The sequence below is a fragment of the Prunus dulcis genome, chromosome 3 (genome assembly GCF_902201215.1).
Source record: "Prunus dulcis chromosome 3, ALMONDv2, whole genome shotgun sequence".
Classification (NCBI taxonomy): Eukaryota; Viridiplantae; Streptophyta; class Magnoliopsida; order Rosales; family Rosaceae; genus Prunus; species Prunus dulcis.
The window spans coordinates 16,876,937-16,896,604 of record NC_047652.1 but is presented as its reverse complement, the minus strand read 5'-3'; the positions used below and the strand labels follow the sequence as shown (position 1 = coordinate 16,896,604).

The window sequence follows — 19,668 nt, the reverse complement described above, 5'->3', positions numbered from 1 at the left end:
ACACTTGGAACCGATCTCCACCGTGGGTACCGTTGGAACCGTGACTCGACCGCCGTTCTTTTCCGACCAACACCAGCCTCGGGGGTAATCAGGCACCAGGAGCCCGACAGGATTTTAAAAGGAGACCTCTGAGGGATCGAAGTAGCTCGGACCATCTGTGAGTGGACCTTCTTTCGTAAATCAGATTTCATGAATGATTTGATGTGCTTTTATGTAAATAAGTTTTATAAATGAGTTTATATTGATTTTATATAAATAAGTTTTTAGAGATGAATTTATTTGAATAAGTTTCTTTATTTGATATTAAATAAGTTTTATTACGGTTCGGAACATGATCAGTACAGTAACAGTTCTATAAATCTGTGCTGCTTATTTACCAGTTATAGAAACAGAGTTTGAGGTTGAAATCAGATGAGACAGCAGCACAATTTGTGATTTCAGTTGTTATTTAGATTTTTCTAAAGGCTTTTATTTTAAACCCACCTCGTACCCATTTTCTTTATGGTGATTACCCAGAGTCAGACCGATGTCTACGGACATCCAGTCTGATTATAGTTCAGTCAGTGCACTTGACTTGCCTCATGAGTTTCGGGGACGCTCGGACCGTGAGTGCCAGGATTTGCGGCTCGGCAGACTTGGTGTCCCGAGACTTGCCAGGATTGCGGCTCGGCTGACTCTGTGTCCCCGAGACCTGCCAGGATTGCGGATCAGGCTGACTACGGTCCCCTGCATCCTGCCAGAGCTACTCGAGTTGACTTGGTGTCATCGAGGAATCTGCCGGCGGGACAGGCTGATCATAGTCCCCAGATTTCGCTAGTTTGCGGCTCGGGGAAGTCTGTGTGACGCCCGAGACCTGCCAGGGAATTGACGGAAATGACAGGGGTACATACTGGTGGTATTTTCAAAGGATTCTGAGTTTCTTTATTAAATGTTGATTTTCAGCTATTATAAATCAGTTTTTCTGATTTTTTGGACATAGATCCCTTTATATTTATTCAGTTATGAAAGGTCTGAGTACAGAGTTTTTATACGCGTTTGATTTCAGTACTTTTATGAAAGCTTTGAATTCAATGGTTTTTGTATGAAACTTTCGAGCTTGAATATGACTGATATAGAATGCCTTGAATTGACTATGCGTGATGTAGAAAGTAAGTATTCAGTTTTATTTAGTTAAATTTCTTTTTTTTACAATGGGGGATATTATGTTTATGAGAATTGCTTTGAAGAACATTATTTTTGGTCCACTCACATTTTTCAAACTGTTTTTCGCCCCCAGGCCATAGAGGTACGCGGGATCCACTACCGGGCCAGTCATAGCTTCCGCACCACCAAGTAAGGTAGCGTTGTAGAAAATCCTTTAAACCCTGAGAACTTGAGAATATGCTCTGATATCCAGTTGAAAATTTGGTGTTTAGAATCGAATTGATTACTAGAAATATTCTGGCTGTTTGGTGAAATATTTGAGACTGTTTGACAGGTGAAAAATTTTGGGTTTGGCCAAAATACAGGGGAGACTCTGCCGAATTTTCGGCAGAAGTCTAATGAAATTTTAAAGAGAAATTGAAGTAAGAAGGGTAAAAAGGTCATTTGTGCCCGACATTCGCCAGGTGTCGGACACGCACAGGACTTGGCTCGAATTCCAAAGTGGAAATTGGGTCGGGTCCTGTCACTTTTTCTCAGTATGAAGGGGTAACGATATGGCTGGTGAAAGCAATTTTGTACAGCCAGCCATTCCCAAGTTCGATGGGCACTATGATCATTGGAGCATGCTAATGGAGAATTTTCTGCGATCCAAGGAATTCAGGGGTTTGGTGGAAGCTGGGATCCCTGCAGCAGCAGAAGGGGTGGATTCTACAGAGGTACAGAAGAAGACAATCGAGGATCACAAGCTAAAGGATCTGAAGACAAAGAACTATCTGTTTCAAGCCATTGATCGATCGATTTTGGAGACAATCTTGAAGAAGGATACAGCAAAGGATATTTGGGACTCCTTGAAGCAGAAATATCAAGGCACAACCTGAGTCAAACGTGCACAGCTGCAAGCTCTTCACAAAGAGTTTGATGTGCTTCACATGAAGGTGGGAGAATCGGTGAACGATTATTTTGCACGAACTCTCACTATTGCCAACAAAATGAGAATTCACGGAGAACAGATGGGTGATGTGGTGGTCATTGAGAAAATCTTAAGATCCATGATCCCAAAATTTGATTACGTTGTGTGCTCAATTGAGGAGTCAAATGATATTGACATTATATCCATCGACGAACTTCAAAGCAGTTTGCTAGTTCATGAGCAACGGATGAGTAGACATACTATGGAAGAACAAGCATTGCAAGTCACAAATGAAGCTCAGCCAGGAGGATGGAGTGGGGGTCGTGGCTCTTATCGAGGAAGAGGAAGAGGACGAGGCCGATCTGGGTTTGACAAATCCACGGTTGAGTGTTACAATTGTCATGGGCTTGGCCATTTTCAATGGGAGTGCCCTAAAAAGGAGAAGCTGGCACACTTTGCCGAGACAAGTGAAGAAATGCTGCTTATGGCGTATGTGGATGACAACAAAGCTAGAAGTGATTGCCTAAGGTTCCTAGATTCAGGGTGCAGCAGCCATATGTGTGGTAAGAAGGAATTTTTCTGTGATCTTAATGAAGGCTTCAAGGATTCTGTCAAACTGGGAAATGACGCAAGCTTGAAAGTACAGGGAAAGGGCAGCATTTGAATGGAGATAGATGGGACCATGCACATGGTTACTGAGGTGTTCTTTGTGCCAGACTTGAAGAACAACCTACTAAGCATTGGGCAGCTACAAGAGAAGGGTCTTGTAGTTCTCATGCAACACGGAACTTGCAAGATCTTTCATCCTAACAGGGGCTTAATCATGGAAACTACCATGTCACACAACAGAATGTTCATTATCATTGCTCGATGTCAGTCAAAGGAACAAAGGTGCCTTGTCTCCCTTATCACAGACCAATCCCAACTCTGGCACTGTCGATATGGACACCTAAGTTGGAATGGTCTCAAAGTTCTTCAACAAAAGAAGATGGTGGAGGGTATGCCACAGGTCGAAGCTCCTCTTAAAGTTTGTGAAGATTGCTTGGTGGGGAAACAACAAAGGGACTCAATTCCAAAGGAAAGCACATGGAGGGCATATGGAATTCTTCAGTTAGTACATGCTGATATTTGCGGGCCAATCAATCCAACATCAAACAGCAAAAAAGGGTATCTCATCACCTTCATAGATGACATCAGTCGAAAGACTTGGGTATATTTTTTGGTGGAAAAGTCTGAAGCTTTTGTTGTTTTTAAAAACTACAAAGCCAGGGTGGAAAAAGAAACTTGAGCATACATAAGGGCCCTTCGCACAGATCGTGGAGGTGAATTCACATCACAAGAATTCACTAATTTTTGTAGTGTGAATGGAATTCGAAGACAACTAACAGCTGCATACACTCCCCAACAAAACGGAGTTGCCGAGAGGAAGAACCGAACAATTATGAACATGGTTCGCAGCATGCTTTCTGGAAAGCACATTCCAAAAACATTTTGGCCTGAAGCAGTTAACTGGACAGTGCATATTTTAAATAGAAGCCCTACACTTGCCGTGAGAAGTAAGACACCAGAAAAGGCATGGAGTGGAGATAAACCATCAGTGGGTCATTTTCGAATTTTTGGATGTATCTCTCACGTTCATGTATCTGATCAGAGAAGAATAAAGCTTGACAACAAGAGTCTCAAATGCATATTCTTTGGGGTAAGTGACGAGTCGAAAGCTTACAGATTATTTGACCCGATTTCTAAGAAAATAATTGTGAGCCGAGATGTTGTTTTTGAAGAAGATCAAAGTTGGGATTGGGAGGTGTGTTATAAGGAAGCCATTGTGGCAGACCTTGAGTGTGAAACAGATGAAGGAGAGGGAACAGAAGTTGGTGACAATGAGGAGGAATTGGAAGCTGACAGCACTGAAGAAAACGAGGACAGTGAAGAAACGGATCATGGTATTGCCCAAGAAAACTCGTCTCATGAGGAGATTGATGAGAACTCACCTCATGATGCACGGACACGAAGACCACCAGCATGGATGAAAGACTATGAGAGTGGGCAAGGTCTTTTCGAGGAAGAAGAATCAAACATTGCTTACTTGGCTTTGTCCACTGACAGTGATCCTATATTCTTTGAAGATGCGATAAAGAATGAGAAATGGAGGCAAGCCATGAACTCCGAGATCGAGGCAATAGAAAGAAATGATACGTGGGAACTTACAGAGTTACCACTTGGCAGCAAAGTTATTGGGGTGAAGTGGGTTTACAAGATGAAACTCAATGAGAATGGAGAAGTAGATAAATACAAGGCACGACTCGTTGCAAAAGGGTACAGTCAAAAGTATGGAGTAGACTATGCTGAGGTATTTGCACCAGTGGCTAGGCTTGACACCATTCGGGTTGTGATTTCACTTGCTGCTCAGAAGGGTTGGACGATCTATCAACTAGACGTCAAGTCTGCCTTTCTACATGGAGAGTTAAATGAAGAAGTTTTTGTCACCCAACCTCCTGGCTATGAGAAAACGGGACATGAATACAAAGTGTACAAGCTTAAGAAAGCCTTGTACGGTCTGAAACAAGCTCCTCGAGCTTGGTACAGTCGTATAGAGACTTATTTTGACAATGAAGGTTTCAAGAAGTGTCCCTATGAACATACTTTGTTCATCAAAACAGCGGATGGAGGTAAAGTTTTGTTTGTTTGTCTTTATGTTGATGATCTCATGTTTACTGGAAATGATGAGGTTATGTTTAAAGATTTCAAACGATCCATGATGATTGAATTTGATATGACTGATCTCGGAAAGATGAAGTATTTTCTTGGTATTGAGGTGTTGCAAAGACCAGATGGTGTTTTCATTGGGCAACGAAAATATGCACAGGAGGTGCTTAACAGGTTCAAAATGGATCAATGTAATCCAGTGCATAATCTAGTAGCTCCTTGGTTTAAACTCATGAAGGACGAAGATGGAGTAAGGGTAGACAGTACACTCTACAAACAAATTGTAGGAAGCCTTATGTATCTGACTGCTACACGTCCTGATATGACATTCATAGTCAGTTTGATTAGTAGGTACATGGAGCGTCCCACTGAGATGCATCTACAGGCGGCAAAAAGAGCATTAAGGTACGTAAAGGGAACTATTGATTTCGGGGTGCTTTACAAGAAGGGAGGAAAGCATGAGTTTTTGGGATACACGGATAGTGATTACGCAGGTGATCAGGATGACAGAAAGAGCACTTCGGGGTATGTGTTTCTGATGAGTTCAGGTGCTGTGTCTTGGTCTTCGAAGAAACAGCCAGTGGTCACTCTTTCCACCACTGAGGCCGAGTTTATTTCTGCAGCATCTAGTGCTTGTCAAGTAGTCTGGTTAAGGAGAATTTTAAAGGAACTGGGTCATGATCAATGCAAATCTACAATGTTATATTGTGACAACGTATCAGCCATCAAACTCTCAAAAAATCCAGTCTTGCATGGTCATAGCAAGCACATTGATGTTCGCTTTCACTTTCTTCGTGATCTTACGAAGGAAGGAATTATGGAGTTGGTTCAATGTTCAACCCAGGAGCAGGTCGCAGATATTTTTACAAAGCCTTTGAAGCTTGATGTTTTCTTAAAGCTGCGAGGTTTGCTGGGTGTATGTTCTTATCCAGCAGTAAACTGAATGACAATGGTATTCAGTTTAAGGGAGAATGTTAAAGTTGTTAGGACTTTCTTAGTCACTAAGGTTAGACTTCCTTTGCAGGTCTAATACTTACGTAGCTGTTAATAATTCCTGTTTCTAAGGAACAAGTATTGTTGCACGTTCAGTTTAAAGTCTAGTCATATACCACGATTCTAGGAGCTGTAAAATCGTGGGTTGTTGCATTTCCATTCAGTTACTTTGTAAGGCTTTTAAAAGCTATTGTGATCTTTCATTTTTAATAAGATATTCTTCCTGCAAAACAAGTGCTATCAAACTTTCTCTTACTCAGTTTCTTGTGGATTTTCTGGATCTAACATATTCAAGGAAGAATTGTTCCCCTTAGGAAGAATTGTACACACGGCTTTCTTGAAACTCTTCTTGTTCCCCTTAGGAAGAATTGTTCTATAGCATTTTTTTTTTTGACTTCGAGAATATATATATTGTGTTTCCAAAAGTTTGGCGTTGTTACTCTCCCAATCAGACTTTCCAAAATAAAACCCAGAAAAAAGAAAAAAGAAAGCATTTCCTAAGTTCTAGGTTATCCCTAGTCACCGTCTTACACGCACCAACCACCTCCACTCCAAACCCATGTTCAAGCCTGACACCTTATAAACACTCTTATTTTATCCACATTTTACATGCCAAACGGGGCCTAAATCAACATTTTGTACAAAATGCCATGTTATTCTAGTCCTCTCATCTCTTATTCTAATGTGGACCCCATTTTCTCAATCTCAATCCAAATTTACAATCTTTGCGTTCACACTGGTATTTTCGTTTCACACTGATGTTTCCACATCATGCTGACAATATGCTCAAGATCAACGGTTTTTGTAAGTCTTTAATCATCCTCATGTTTACATATCAATAATGGGTGGGAGGAAATAGAATGATTTTCATTTTTTATTTTCTCTGTGTTTACTTGCAATTAGGAATGAAAAAATAAGTGGCCCCACCTCAAAATCCGTAATCACATCCCCTTAAAACTAGATATTATATCAACTAGAGGGGAGTACTCGATACGTTTCCCTTTCTTGTTTTCTCTTAATAACTTTCAAAAATACCCTTACCACTTTATCATAATTTCAAAACACCCCAAGTCGTAAAAAAAATAAAAACTCATGCTAAGAAGTTCCAAGACACTCTAACTTCTTGTTCATGTTGCAGACACAACCTCCTAGAAGTAGGAGCAACATGTTGTGCTACGTAAGTCATTCTATCTATCTATCTTTCTTCTTCTATTTTCTGTCTTCACATTCATCACAAAACAAAGTATGGTCATGGATAAAGACTTTTGTGGAGATTATATATCTCCTTTTTTGGCAATATGTAGGTTATTATTATTTGAATGTTTGCTAGTTACGTAAGTGAAAGATATACATATATTTATTGGAGTTTATTTTTCGTTTAAAATTGGCTATGGACAAAGGTGTTATTAACATTATCATTGAACTTGGCTCTTGCTATTCATCTTGTTCAACATATTGATTTCTCATGTTTACACCGCCTTACTGGTTTGCTACAGGATTAGTTTTTTGGTCTCCTTAGCTAATTTGAGAATTATATATGTGCTGTGATGAAAATATGCAAGCATTTTAGTAATAAAATTAATTTGGATTCAAATTCATGAAAATTAGTAAACCATAACAATGGGAATCAACCCCATTCCTTTGCTAATTCCATATGTTTAGTAAACAACTTAATGGGAATGATTCTTCCCATACCGATTCAATAGTTCCCCGATTTCTAAATTCTATGATTCCTTACTTTCTCCATATGTAAACATCTGTAGAGAAAATTGTAGCTTTTAACAAATTTTTATCCTTCAGAACTGCATCCCAACATGCTCTACATGAAAACGCCGCTGAAATGAAGTTTGAACACTTTCATGGGCTCATACATAGACCACCAAGTCTGAGCGTTCAGCATCTGCAGATCTCTTCAGGCGATCAGCCGCATTTACAACCTACGAAAAAACCCATGATTAAAATCATTGGCGACAATGTGACCAAATGCAGTTCATGTTTACTATATCTGATCATACGATAGTTTCGTCAAAATTCAATCACCTCGGCATCCCAATTTGTTCTGGCGGTGAGAACAATTAGAGCTACTGTTTGTAAAAAAACTCCAAGAAGCATCCCCCACCAAATTCCCTGAAAAGGCCAAAAATGCATCATGTTCTATCACAAATCCTCAATGACTTTATTAGCAAGAGGGATGAGAGGTTCAACTTACTGCCACTCCCATACTGGTTTTAAACCCAAGAACACATCCAATTGGAAGACCGATAATGTAGTAACAAGTCAGGTTAACATATGCCACAACAGCTTGCCATCCACTTCCAATTGCCACACCTGAAATTCCACACAGCTAAATTTAGAAAATGATGCCTAGAGGGCTAACAGTTTGTGCAGATCTGGTTTGTTCATCTACTATGCTTTTTTCATATATCACCATACCTGAGAGTATAGGTTGAATGCCATTCAAGAAAACAGAGATGGCTAGCAATGGAGTTAAATCAGACACTGCCTTGACAACCTCGGGATCACTTGTAAATAGCTTGCTCAATCCGGTTCGGAATATCAATATAATTGCACTGAATATTATACTAATCAGGATGCTTGTTCCGGTAACTACAAACACCGAAAATTTGGCCACTCTTGGATTACCAGCCCCTAGCTCATTACTGACTCGAACACTGCATAAACCCAATAATCCCGTTATGATTAGAATACTTGTTTTGTCTCCCTCACTATAAAACATTGAACATGTAAAGGATAAATTTAAAATTCTGGGATATACCTGGCTGCCGCACTTAGGCCTAACATAAATTGCAAACTGAAGTTCCAGTAGTTCATCCTGGAAAGATATATCTCATCAGAACATGTAAAATTAGAAAGAAACCTCGGTTAGTAGAAGGTTAAACAGATTGCATTAACAAATTCCATACTTACGAAATCGAGATCGAGTCTAGTGAGACTGTAGGGTTCGGGAGGAGCCCAGATATGAGCGTTAACCCTTGATTGTACCATATCTCCAAACTACATTAATACATGATCATACGCAAATTATTATTCGAATTTATTCAAAAGGAAAAAGATATAAAGACCACTTTTTTATACCACATTAGTGGACCACCTTATGTGGTACATGAGATTGAGCCTCACTGGTGGGTGGGCCATGATGTGACTGGAATAAGTCCGGCATAGAGTCCTGCAATATTTTCTCTAACTTGTCGAACAATTACCCAATTTAATGAGTCCAGTTCCATCATAGTTAAGTTTACCAACCATATGACCCAGGACACTTATCCATTTTAGTTGAATTTGTCATGTCCTGACCCGCCCACCAGACTAGGCTACATCAATTATAGACATCACCTTCAACATAATAAGATTGTTGACTAATAAGGTTTGGTAAAGCGGTTGCTTTAGCCTTAATGTCCACACCTACCATAGCATGATAGCAGAGGCAACAGTCAACTTAAAGTAGGGCCACATTCCTTTGAAGGCTTTCCAAGACAAGCCAGTCCAAGTTTCCTTGCAACTGGGGCTTAGACGAATATAAAGCCCATATATCACGACAAGAAGCCACCAAGAGAAGCTCAGCATAAGAGCAGCCCCCAGTAGGCCACAGTCCAGAACAAAAACCACCACCCAAGTGAGAATAATGTGTAGTACGAAAACTGCAACAGATATGTAGGCCAGAGGGTTGACTATGTTCTGTGCTTGAAGGAACCTCTGCTGAGGGCAGTTTATGGCAAAGGCATAAAGTTGAGGGATTATGCCCCTGGCAAAGATTTGGCCCTGCTCTGCTATTTCGTCTGATTGGCCTATGGCTATAAGTATTGGACCTGACCACCAATACACAAAGGTAAGGAGGACTGCTGCTCCCAAGTGCAAGATGATTGCCCTTTGGCATATAATTCCCATTGCTGGTAAGTGTTTGGCTCCATATGCTTGCCCACAAACAGTTTGCACAGCACTCGCCATTCCTAACTTTGAATAGAAAGGAAGAGTGTAACATATGTTAGATTATATATGGAAAAAATGCTCTCTTGCTAGATTGTCTAACATAAGATACTTATGTTGTAGGGAAAATGACCATTGATCTGGTTGGATCTTGCTCGAACATGTGAACTAAATTCATAGCCTGACAATATAAGCATTTGTTTGGCAGCAACTTAGGCAAGAAAGCATTATGCATAAGTTGATTTCTCAGTCCAAAAAAACAAAAACGTTCAACCACCAAAATAAATAAATAAAAACCATAGAGATGAAATTGTTTTAGCTACATGAATTTTGGATGCATACCATAATGCCATAAGCAAGACCCTGAATTCCAACACTAGCAATAGAGGCTCCAGCAAGCTCCAAGGCATTCAAATGCCCACAAAACATAAGGGTGACAAAGCTAAGCATGTAGTTGAATACGGAAACGGTGATAGATGAACCAGATAATGTCCAGAGGAGCCTTGACTCCCAAACAACTAGCCTAGACCACCATCGAAGTTCAACTGGCCGCTGCCGTTGCCCCAGAAACTGTTCAATGGAAGTGGATGACACGTCAGCAATCCGAGACTGCTGGTCATCAAGCCTGAGTAGTAGCGGCTGCTGGTACTCCTCCGCCGATCCCATGTAGTTAATTAGTATGTCAGCCGCTGTGCCGCCACTACTCAAGGGTTGCAAAACTTTGTGTTTTATTTGGAGAAAACAATGAGGACATATATTTGTATGAGGTTGAGGTCATAGTCTTATATAAAGGGAAGTAACTGTATCATCCGACAGTCTTACTACCATAAATGTTAGGTACCAAACAAGCCAAAAAGCAGGGAATGCTCTATTTTATTCATATGCGTACCCTCAGCAAAAGAATAGCTAGAGTTTCCTATTTTGGGGTACAAATTCCTCCAAACGTTGTACAATTGGAAGCCAAAAGTGTGACACGGAAATCAATCACTGCGTTATAATTTTGTTACAATGCAAACTAACGATGTATGCACCTGTGCATTTAAGATGGTTCCATTGTCAAAAGGTGCTGCGTTATTTCCTATCAGTGGGACTCCATTTCAGCGTCTTTTTCATCTCTTAGTCTAATCACGAACCTCTGAATCGGTAGCATGCTTCTTTTTTTGGTCAAAATCCGTTCTGCCTTGGTTTTCTCCAGATCTTGGTAGAGCTTTGTTAGATATAAGCGTGTGTATCTAAAGGTCAACATCGCATTGTGACCTTTAGGTTGGTTTGGCTATGTTGTTCCTAGTTGTACAAACTTAATATATTTCCAAAGCAGCTTTAAAAGGGGGGAGCTAAACTGCATTATATTAATCAATTGTATAATGATAACTTAAAAAAGTTGGGGGAAAACCTATTGGGTTGACAAGCCAGCTGACATACAAGGGACTGATCACCTAAACAATCTGCTTCTTGGCCATATGTCCCTTTTTCCTTGGTGCTGAAAACTTTTCCTTGTGAAAATTTTAGTATACAATATTGCACATTTGCCAATGGTTGCTTCAGTATTAATTTGTTTTATGCACGCCACTTGCTAAGATTCGAATATTTCGTGTCAGAAGCCTTCTGGACAGCAACTTGGATATGGCTTTACATGACAGAAAGATTATTAGTCTGTCGAAAACACACACTACTTCTATTGATTTTCAAGCACAACTAATAATATAAATTTGAGTTACAGTGCTTTATATGATGAAGTTTAGGAAGGAAAAAAAAAAGGGTGGGAAAGGGAGAAAAAAAAAAAAAAATCATTTGTACCATCTCAATTCGTATCGTGTACAATTTTTATATTAGGGATATGAGACGTACCGTCTATGTGAGATTTATTTATGTGAATTCAATCCAACCTTTAGATGATAAAAAGGAATACCAATAACTGTACGTCAAAACTCTCCTAATTAGTCCTTGAAGGGTAGGTGAAAATTTATCATGCATGTTTAGCAGCCATAGTTGACTAATTGAAAATATTAGGTGACTTGATAACGAAACCCACACCATGATTTTTGGCCACTCTATTAATAGTCAATAAATTTCACATGAGCTAGCGGTACAATTTCAAGTCAAGATAGGCGAATCTGCTTTGGATTGTAGAGAAATATTTTATTTCGGGGACCGGAAGAAAATGGAACGTAAGGAAATGATAATATTAATATATAAAGATAACATAATATAATGAAAGAAATAAATATAAAATTCCTTCCTTTGTCTTAATGGTTAAAAGAAAACAATGACGAGAGAATGAATCACAATAAATCTCATCATAACCAAGATATCAGATGTAGAATATTACAATTTACAATAAATAAATTGCTGCTTCCTACAGTAAACCACAATTTTCTTCCTAGATAGTTGGTGCTACTATTTTTTTTACTATTGGTATTAGAAGATTTTAGCAAACTAGATGGCTTGCCAAAGGCAAGGTCGTTCAGTTTTTAGCTTATGTTGAGATATAATAAAACAATAACAAAATCGACCCTTAAAAATAATAATAATAATAATATAGGCCAACATTTATTCCTAAGGTGGTGGGATATATTGTGTTTCAAAATTCTGGGAATTCAAAATAAGAGTATTCAATTTTTTTTAAGGGGATAATTGGCCTAAAAATGAGGCTAAATTTTATCAGCACTTTCAAATTTCAAAGTGTGGCTTGCTTCATCTGTCTCATCTTGTTTTGCCTATATCAAGGTGATATAAAAAATAAAAAAAATTAAGGGGAGAAAAAAGAAAAAAGGAAAAAGGAAAGAGGAGGCTACGGTAGAGATTTTACAGAAAGAGAGGAAAATACAAGTGGCTGGTTTACTTTGTTGAAGAGAAAGCAGAGAGACTCAGACAAAGCAAATTGATGGTGGCCAGCAAAAAAGAAAGGAAAAGACGCCAGGGCAAAGAAAAATGAGTAAAAAAATATTTAAAAAATGGAAAAAAGGACTAGCACCTCTTTGTAGCTTGCGGTAGCCTATTTGTTTGTTTTTTCCTTTTGCATGCGAAAGTTCGGTGCCAATTGTGACTTTTTGTGTAGTCTTTCAAAGGCTTAAGAGATATATAGTGATTGTTCTCAATTTGGATTGGTCACAAGTATTCCAAATAAATAGGGGAATGCAAGGTTTGGTTTTACTTGGAAATAAATTCTAGAAGAGTTGAATAGTTATCGGGTTGGCTTCAAGCGGCTGCTGGATACCAAAGCTTTTTTGATGTGGACTCCTTGCTCAAGCCTAACTCATAACAAATATCAAAAACCTGAAAGAGATTCATGGGTTGTCAAAATAATTGCTCATTAATTCTCAAAAGTCCATAATGTTTAGTGGGTGGTCCAAATAAACACTCATTGAATTTACAAAGGAACAAATTACCTATTATATGATTAATAGATCAATTTTAAAATCCTCAAAGTCATATTTGGGTCCAAATGCAAATGTCAATTGTAGAAAATTAATGGATTCATCAAAATTGCTCATTATTTTTCTTGGACATTGACAATAAGAAAATTGTAACACCCCGACCCCAAATTTCCCCAAATTTAACCCTTATTGAATTATTTAATTATTTAAGGGTATTTTAGTTATATATTTAACCGGAGAGAGTTTGGGACCGTGACTTGTATTTTTGGATAGGTCACACTGAGACGAGTTCATAGACACGTAGTGGGCACGAATCGGAGTTGTAACGAGAGAGATATGGTCAAAAGAAACCCAGTGGCACAATCGTAAATATTTTGAAATGGGATTTTTTATAAAAATCTGATTTTTTTTTCTCTCTCTCTCTCTCTCTCTCTCTCTCTCTCTCTCTCCTCGTATCTCCAGCCACCGGTCGCGGCTGACAGGACCCGACCCAATTTTCACTTTGGAATTCGAGCCAAGTCCTGTGCGTGTCCGACACCTGGGCAAGGTCGGGCACAAAAGACCTTTTTACCCTTCTTACTTCAATTTCTCTTTAAAATTTCCTTAGACTTCTGCCGAAAATTCGGCAGAGTCTCCCTTGTATTTTTGACTAATCCCAAAATTTTTCACCTGTCAAACAATTTCAAATATTTCCTCCCAACTGCCAGAATGTTTCCAGTAATCAATTTCAACTCTAATCACTAAATTTTCAACTAGATATCATAGCGTTTTCTAGGTCCTTCAGGGTTGTGAGGATTTCTTACAACATTATACTTGGCTTTGAGGCACGGAAGCTATGAATGGCCCGGTGGTGGATTCCGCATACTTCTACGGCCTGGGGGCGAAAAACAGGTTGAAAATGTGAGTGGACAAAAATAATGTTCTTCAAAACAATTTTCATAAACATAATATCCCCCATGGAAAAAAATAGTTAAATAAAACTGAATACATACTCTTTTGCATCAAGCATATTCAACTCAAGGCATTCTATATCAGTCATATTCAAGCTCGAAAGTTTCATACAAAACCACTGAAATCAAAGCTTGCATAAAAATGCTGAAATCAAACGTGTATAAAAACTCTGTACTCAAACCTTGCATAACGGAACAAATATAAAGGTATCTATGCCTGAAAAATCAGAAAAGCTGATATAAAATAACTGAAAATCATCATTAAATAAAAGAAACTCAAAATTCTTTGAAAATACCACCAATTTGTACCCCTGTCATATCCGTCAATTTCCTGGCCGGTCTCGGGCGTCACACAGGCTACCCGAGCAGCAAACTGGCGAAATCAGGGGACTATGATCGGCCTATCCCGCCGGCAGATTCCTCGATGACACCAAGTCAACTCGAGTCGCTCTGGCAGGATGCAGGGGACCGTAGTCAGCCTGATCCGCAATCCTGGCAGTTCTCGGGGACACAGAGTCAGCCGAGCCGCAATCCTGGCAGGTCTCGGGACACCAAGTTTGCCGAGCCGCAAATCCTGGCACTCACGGTCCGAGCGTCCCCGAAACTCGTGAGGCAAAGTCAAGTGCATTGACTGAACTATAATCAGACTGGATGTCCGTAGACATCGGTCCGACTCTGGGTAATCACCATAAAATAAACGGGTACGAGGTGGTTTTAAAATAAATTCCTTTAAAAAGAAATATCTGAATAATAACTGTAAAACTCAAATCGTGCTGCGGTCTCAACTGATTCGAAACTCAAACTCTGTTTCTATAACTGGTAAATAAGTAGCACCGACTTATAGAACTATTACTGTAATAATCGTGTTCGAAACCATAATAAAACGTACTCAAGATCAAATAAGGAAATTTATTCGAATAAACTCATTTATAAAAACTCATTTATATAAAATCAAAATAAAATCACTTATAAAATCTTATTTATGGAAATCCTCTATATAACTCATTTATAAAATAATTTACAAAAGAAAGTCCACTCACAGATGGTCCGAGCTAAATTGACCCTTTGAAGGTTTCTCCTGCTGGTCGGCTGGACCTCTGATGCCTGATTACCCATGAATAATAAATCAGTAAACCGCTGAATAAAAGAATTAAATTAAACACCCTGCCCCCGGCTCCTAGAAGTACGTGCCTTTCAATTCAAATTACTCCTATGCCCACATTAGCCTTTTTCAAACGCTTGGAACAGTTTTAAAGGGTCCGACGCTCAACTAAGCGATACACTGCCCGATCGGCCGACCCGGGACCCCGTGGGTCCACGATCTCCAATAACCAATCTGGGCTTCCCTGAAGGTTCCTTACAGAGAGGGAACCATGTTTTGCGAGTTTGGTCCAAATCGGACGGTCGGATTGGCCAAAATCGCATTATCGCTTAAAATCCAAACCCTAGCCCCAGGGTTCGCGATTCCGGAGTATCCGGGACTCCGATTCGCAATCCGTTAAATCCTACACGATCCTGACATCGTGTAGACCGACATACCCAAAATTCAGCGCGATCCGACGATTACACAACACTGCACCCACGGATCGCGCGATATGAAAAATCCGTTCGGGGCTCAAACGGACTCCGAATCGAGATCCGCGAAATCCCACACGCTCGTGACGACACGAGGTTCACAAATCTGCCCAGAATTACATTGGTACCCTCGCCCACGCACCCCAGCACGCGCGGGCAGCTTTGGGTGTCCAAAGCGATTTCGGGTGGCCGAAAAATCTCGAAACCAAGACTCGAAACTCCTACCCTAGGTAAAACACCCCATTTGGAGTCACTTTTGTTCTTGGACCACCCCCAAAAAGTGACCAGAAATAGTAGTTTCGAAGGGCCGAAATTTCAGCCAAATTTCAAGTCGAAACTCGAACCCCTTAGAGCTAAAATCTGTCGAAGCCCATATACCCATCAGCTAGAACACGAAAAATAGCTCAAAAACCATACCTTACTCGATCGATTTGGTGGATAAACGAAGGAGAATTTTGAGCTGGAAGTTCGGGTGGCTTCGAAGGAACCTCCGCCGGAAAACATGGTTTTCCGGCCAGCTCAGGGCGGCCCTGGGGTGGAGGTTGGTCAGGTTGTGACGGCGACACGGAGGCGGACCCGATGGTACCCACGGAGGAGATAGGCTCGGCCTGTGGTGGCCGGGCCGTCGCCGAGAAGGCGAAGGGTCGCACGGCCCTGTTTCGCGCGAGAGAGAGAGGAAGAGAGAAAGTGACGGGGGAGAGAGAGAGAAAGGGGTATAAAAATCTGACTTTTTGGCCAAATTACCGTTTTGCCCTTCGCGGTTTTTAGACCATATCTTCTTTGTTACGGCTCCGATTCGGGTCTACTCCGTGTCTACGAACTCATTTCGCCGCACTCTACGCAGTGGCGTAAGCGGAATTCCCAAATTCTTTCTCGATTAAAAAGTTAAATTTTCCCCCATTAAAATATGCAAGGGCAATTTGGTCTTTTTGCTAAAAGATATTTTCCTTACTTTTTAGATATTTTTTCTTTTTAGATATTTTGTTTTGGGTTCTTACAGCGGCTGCGGTCGGGACCGGTGCCAAAAGAACCGGCTCGTCCTCGGCGTCACGACCCAGCCCTCCCCCGACATCGGCCGCCGCTCCAGCCGCCGGAAAATGGCGATTGTCGCCCGGATGTCGCCCGATCTTCGCCGGCTCCGATCTCCCTCCTCCGGCCGCCATTTCTGGTGATCAAGGTATGGAAATTCATCCCTTCTGCATGCTCTAGCTGATGGTTGGGTAGGATTAGATCGATTCTTAGTGTAACCAATTCGATTTTCGAATTGAAAATCGGCCGAACTTCGGCCACCTCGATCGGCCATTTTTGGCCACTTTTTGGGGTAGGTCCAAGAACAAAAGTGTCTCCAAATAGGGTGTTATACCTAGGGTAGGAGTTTGGAGCCGTGGTTTTGAGGTTTTCCGGCGAAGCGTTATCGCTTTGGGCACCCACGCGCTGCCGGCGCATGCGGCGGCGCGTGGGCACCGTAGAAAAAGTGGCATTGTGTCTCGATGAGATCCTTAGGTTGTCACGAGTGCGTAGGATTTCGCGGATCTCAATTCGGACGTCGTTTGACTATCGAACGGATATCGCCTATTACGCGTTATCCGGGTTCGATAGGTTGGGACCGTTGGATGGACCCAAATTTAATATATGTTAATCTAGGTATTTCTAGGATCGTGGAGGAATTCACGGATCGTGAATCGGAGCCCCGGATGTTCCGATTTAATAATTTAAAGTTTATATTTTTTATTAACCGTTAGATCGTGCGATCGTGAGCGATCCGACCGTCCAATCTGAACCAAACTTGCAGGACAAGTGTCCTATACCTTATAGAACCCATAGGAACTTTCGGATCGGAGTTTGGAGGTCGTGGTCCCCATGGGCCCGTTTGACCAGGGTTAGGGTAGTTTGACCCTTGGTTGACCGTGAGTCTCCCGGAGTAATCTCACCTTCCCAGGGGGATTATCTGGTGCTAGACTATTGTTGGGGTTTACGCAATATTAGAATATTTGTTTATATAATTAAAATTATATATGTTTGTACAAGGGTACAAAAGAGTCTAGAATGTCAGTTTGGAGTGCTATACGCACTACCTTAAGTACCTCCCCGGATTTTGGATTCACTACGAGTACCACCAAGTGAAAGTTAGGTCCCACGTGGCGTAGGTTATCCGGCGTGTGGACAGACCCCATACATGGCGTTGGTTGTACCGGCGTATGGGGAGATTTGTGATATGATGTTCAGGTCTCACGTGGCGTAGGTTATCCGGCGTTGAGACAGGCCCCATACGTGGCATTGGTTGTACCGGCGTATGGGGAGATTGTGAGATATTGTGTTGAGGTCGCACGTGGCGTAGGTTATCCGGCGTGTGGACAGACCCCATACGTGGCGTTGGTTGTACCGGCGTATGGGGAGTTATGTGATATGACGTGTAGGTCTCACGTGGCGTAGGTTATCCGGCGTTGAGACATACCCCATACGTGGCGTTGGTTGTACCGGCGTATGGGGAGATATTATGATAGTATGGTATGGTCGCACGTGGCGTAGGTTATCCGGCGTGTTGACAGGCCCCATACGTGGCGTTGGTAGTACCGGCGTATGGGGAGATTTTGTGAATTACAGAGAAAAGAAATAAGGTATTGCCTATATGTGGAATTGGGTTTTATGGAAGAACTACGTGTGGCTTGATCCCTCAGTGAGGGTACGTAGGCAGCCTAAGGTTATTAGGTGCAGCCGCGGACTAATGTTAGTCATAATTGTTATTTAAATGTATTGCCTGCCTTATTCGAGGCATGAATTGACCTGTTAGCGTGTTTGGTAGTTCATTGAGAATTATTGGAAGGCCGAAAGCCATTTGTGTGAATTGCATGAAATTATTTTGTGCATGCTGCCAGTTGGGAATATTGAATGCATTTTTATGCAGGTATAAATTTTGGGAAATGTCCAATTTATAGGGGAGACTATGCCGAAATTTCGGCAAAGGTCTCGGTCTTTAATAAGTGGGCCCGGCATCGGGGTGATGTCGGGAATTCCAAAGGATTCGTCTCGGGTTTTGGGAAAATTCGGGGCGGGTCCTTTCAAAAATGGTACAAAACCATCCAATTTTTCCCATGAGTCATCTACCTGTGAAAATCGTAAAATCTCCAAATTGTCTCACTTAAATTCTAAATTAGTGGGCCACACTTACCCATTAATTTCCAATTTTTTGAACTACATTGGTTTGATCCTATCAAGGGTACGTAGGCAGTCTACCATCCCAATAAATGCAACCGAAACCAAATTTGAATCCCTAGTTTATCCTAACCAAATTCTCCCAAACACTTTTCCAAACTTCCGAACTATGTTGGTTTGATCCCTTCAAAATGGTATGTAGGCAATCTAAAGACTCAATCTAGATGCAACAGCCCAAATCTTAAATCCAAACAAAATCCCTAGTTTATTCTGGTCATTTATTCATTGCAATTCTTTGAACTACGAGTGGCTTGATTCCCACAAGGGATATGTAGGCACCCTGAGGTTCGACTTAGGAACAATCGCAAGACCAAACATACATGTTCTGTTTCTTTATGATGGAATCAAAGGGGGTGTTCCCTTGAAGCAAATGATTGTAATTAAGAAACACCGAGTCTCGAATGGTAGAACCTAAAATAATAAAGCCCCATTATTTAAATAGTAGTGGTGAAATTATGTTGGGAGGTTCACATTTTATCTTCAACATAATTTTTGGCACGCTTGGTGGGATCCATTTTCCTTTTCATCTCCAATCATAAGGTGACTAATGTTTTTATTAATTTGTGTTTGTCATAGGTTACAAAACCCGATAAACGATGGCACCACAAGTTACAATTTTCTTCCACAAGATCGAAACTACCAGGAATGCATGCACCAAACAAGTAGACTTCAGAAAAACTTTCAATGTTGGTGAGAGCATTATCAAGTGCACTGTTCCAAAGCCCATTCAGAGAGCCAGGCCTCAATTCATTTTCTTATGTGTAGTTAGCTTGATAACTTTTCTTAATCGACATTCTTTTTCTATATGCCCCAATATTTTGCAATACCAACATTTTAGCCTGTCACGATACCAACA

The 19,668-nt window shown here is 40.8% G+C and overlaps 1 protein-coding gene across 1 annotated transcript; it reads right to left on the bottom strand.

Annotated features, from left to right (window-relative positions):
- Window positions 1-7,389: 7,389 nt before the first annotated feature.
- LOC117622557 (protein DETOXIFICATION 41-like) lies at window positions 7,390-10,402 on the bottom strand. Its single transcript, XM_034353284.1, has 8 exons — window positions 10,040-10,402; window positions 9,180-9,724; window positions 8,681-8,767; window positions 8,529-8,585; window positions 8,186-8,424; window positions 7,962-8,080; window positions 7,793-7,879; window positions 7,390-7,689 (listed from the first exon to the last, which is right to left on the bottom strand). Exons 1-8 carry the CDS (start codon window positions 10,361-10,363, stop codon window positions 7,618-7,620), a joined length of 1,530 nt encoding a protein of 509 aa, XP_034209175.1. The 5' UTR covers window positions 10,364-10,402; the 3' UTR covers window positions 7,390-7,617.
- Window positions 10,403-19,668: the final 9,266 nt, after the last annotated feature.

Excerpts from the sequence above, each read along its gene's own strand:
- LOC117622557 (XM_034353284.1), bottom strand. The coding sequence starts at position 10,363 with ATGGGATCGGCGGAGGAGTACCAGCAGCCGCTACTACTCAGGCTTGAT. Across the intron at positions 7,880-7,961 it reads AAACCAGTATGGGAGTGGCA|GGAATTTGGTGGGGGATGCT; the intron begins GTAAGTTGAACC and ends TGGCCTTTTCAG. Across the intron at positions 7,690-7,792 it reads GAACAAATTGGGATGCCGAG|GTTGTAAATGCGGCTGATCG; the intron begins GTGATTGAATTT and ends GTTTTTTCGTAG.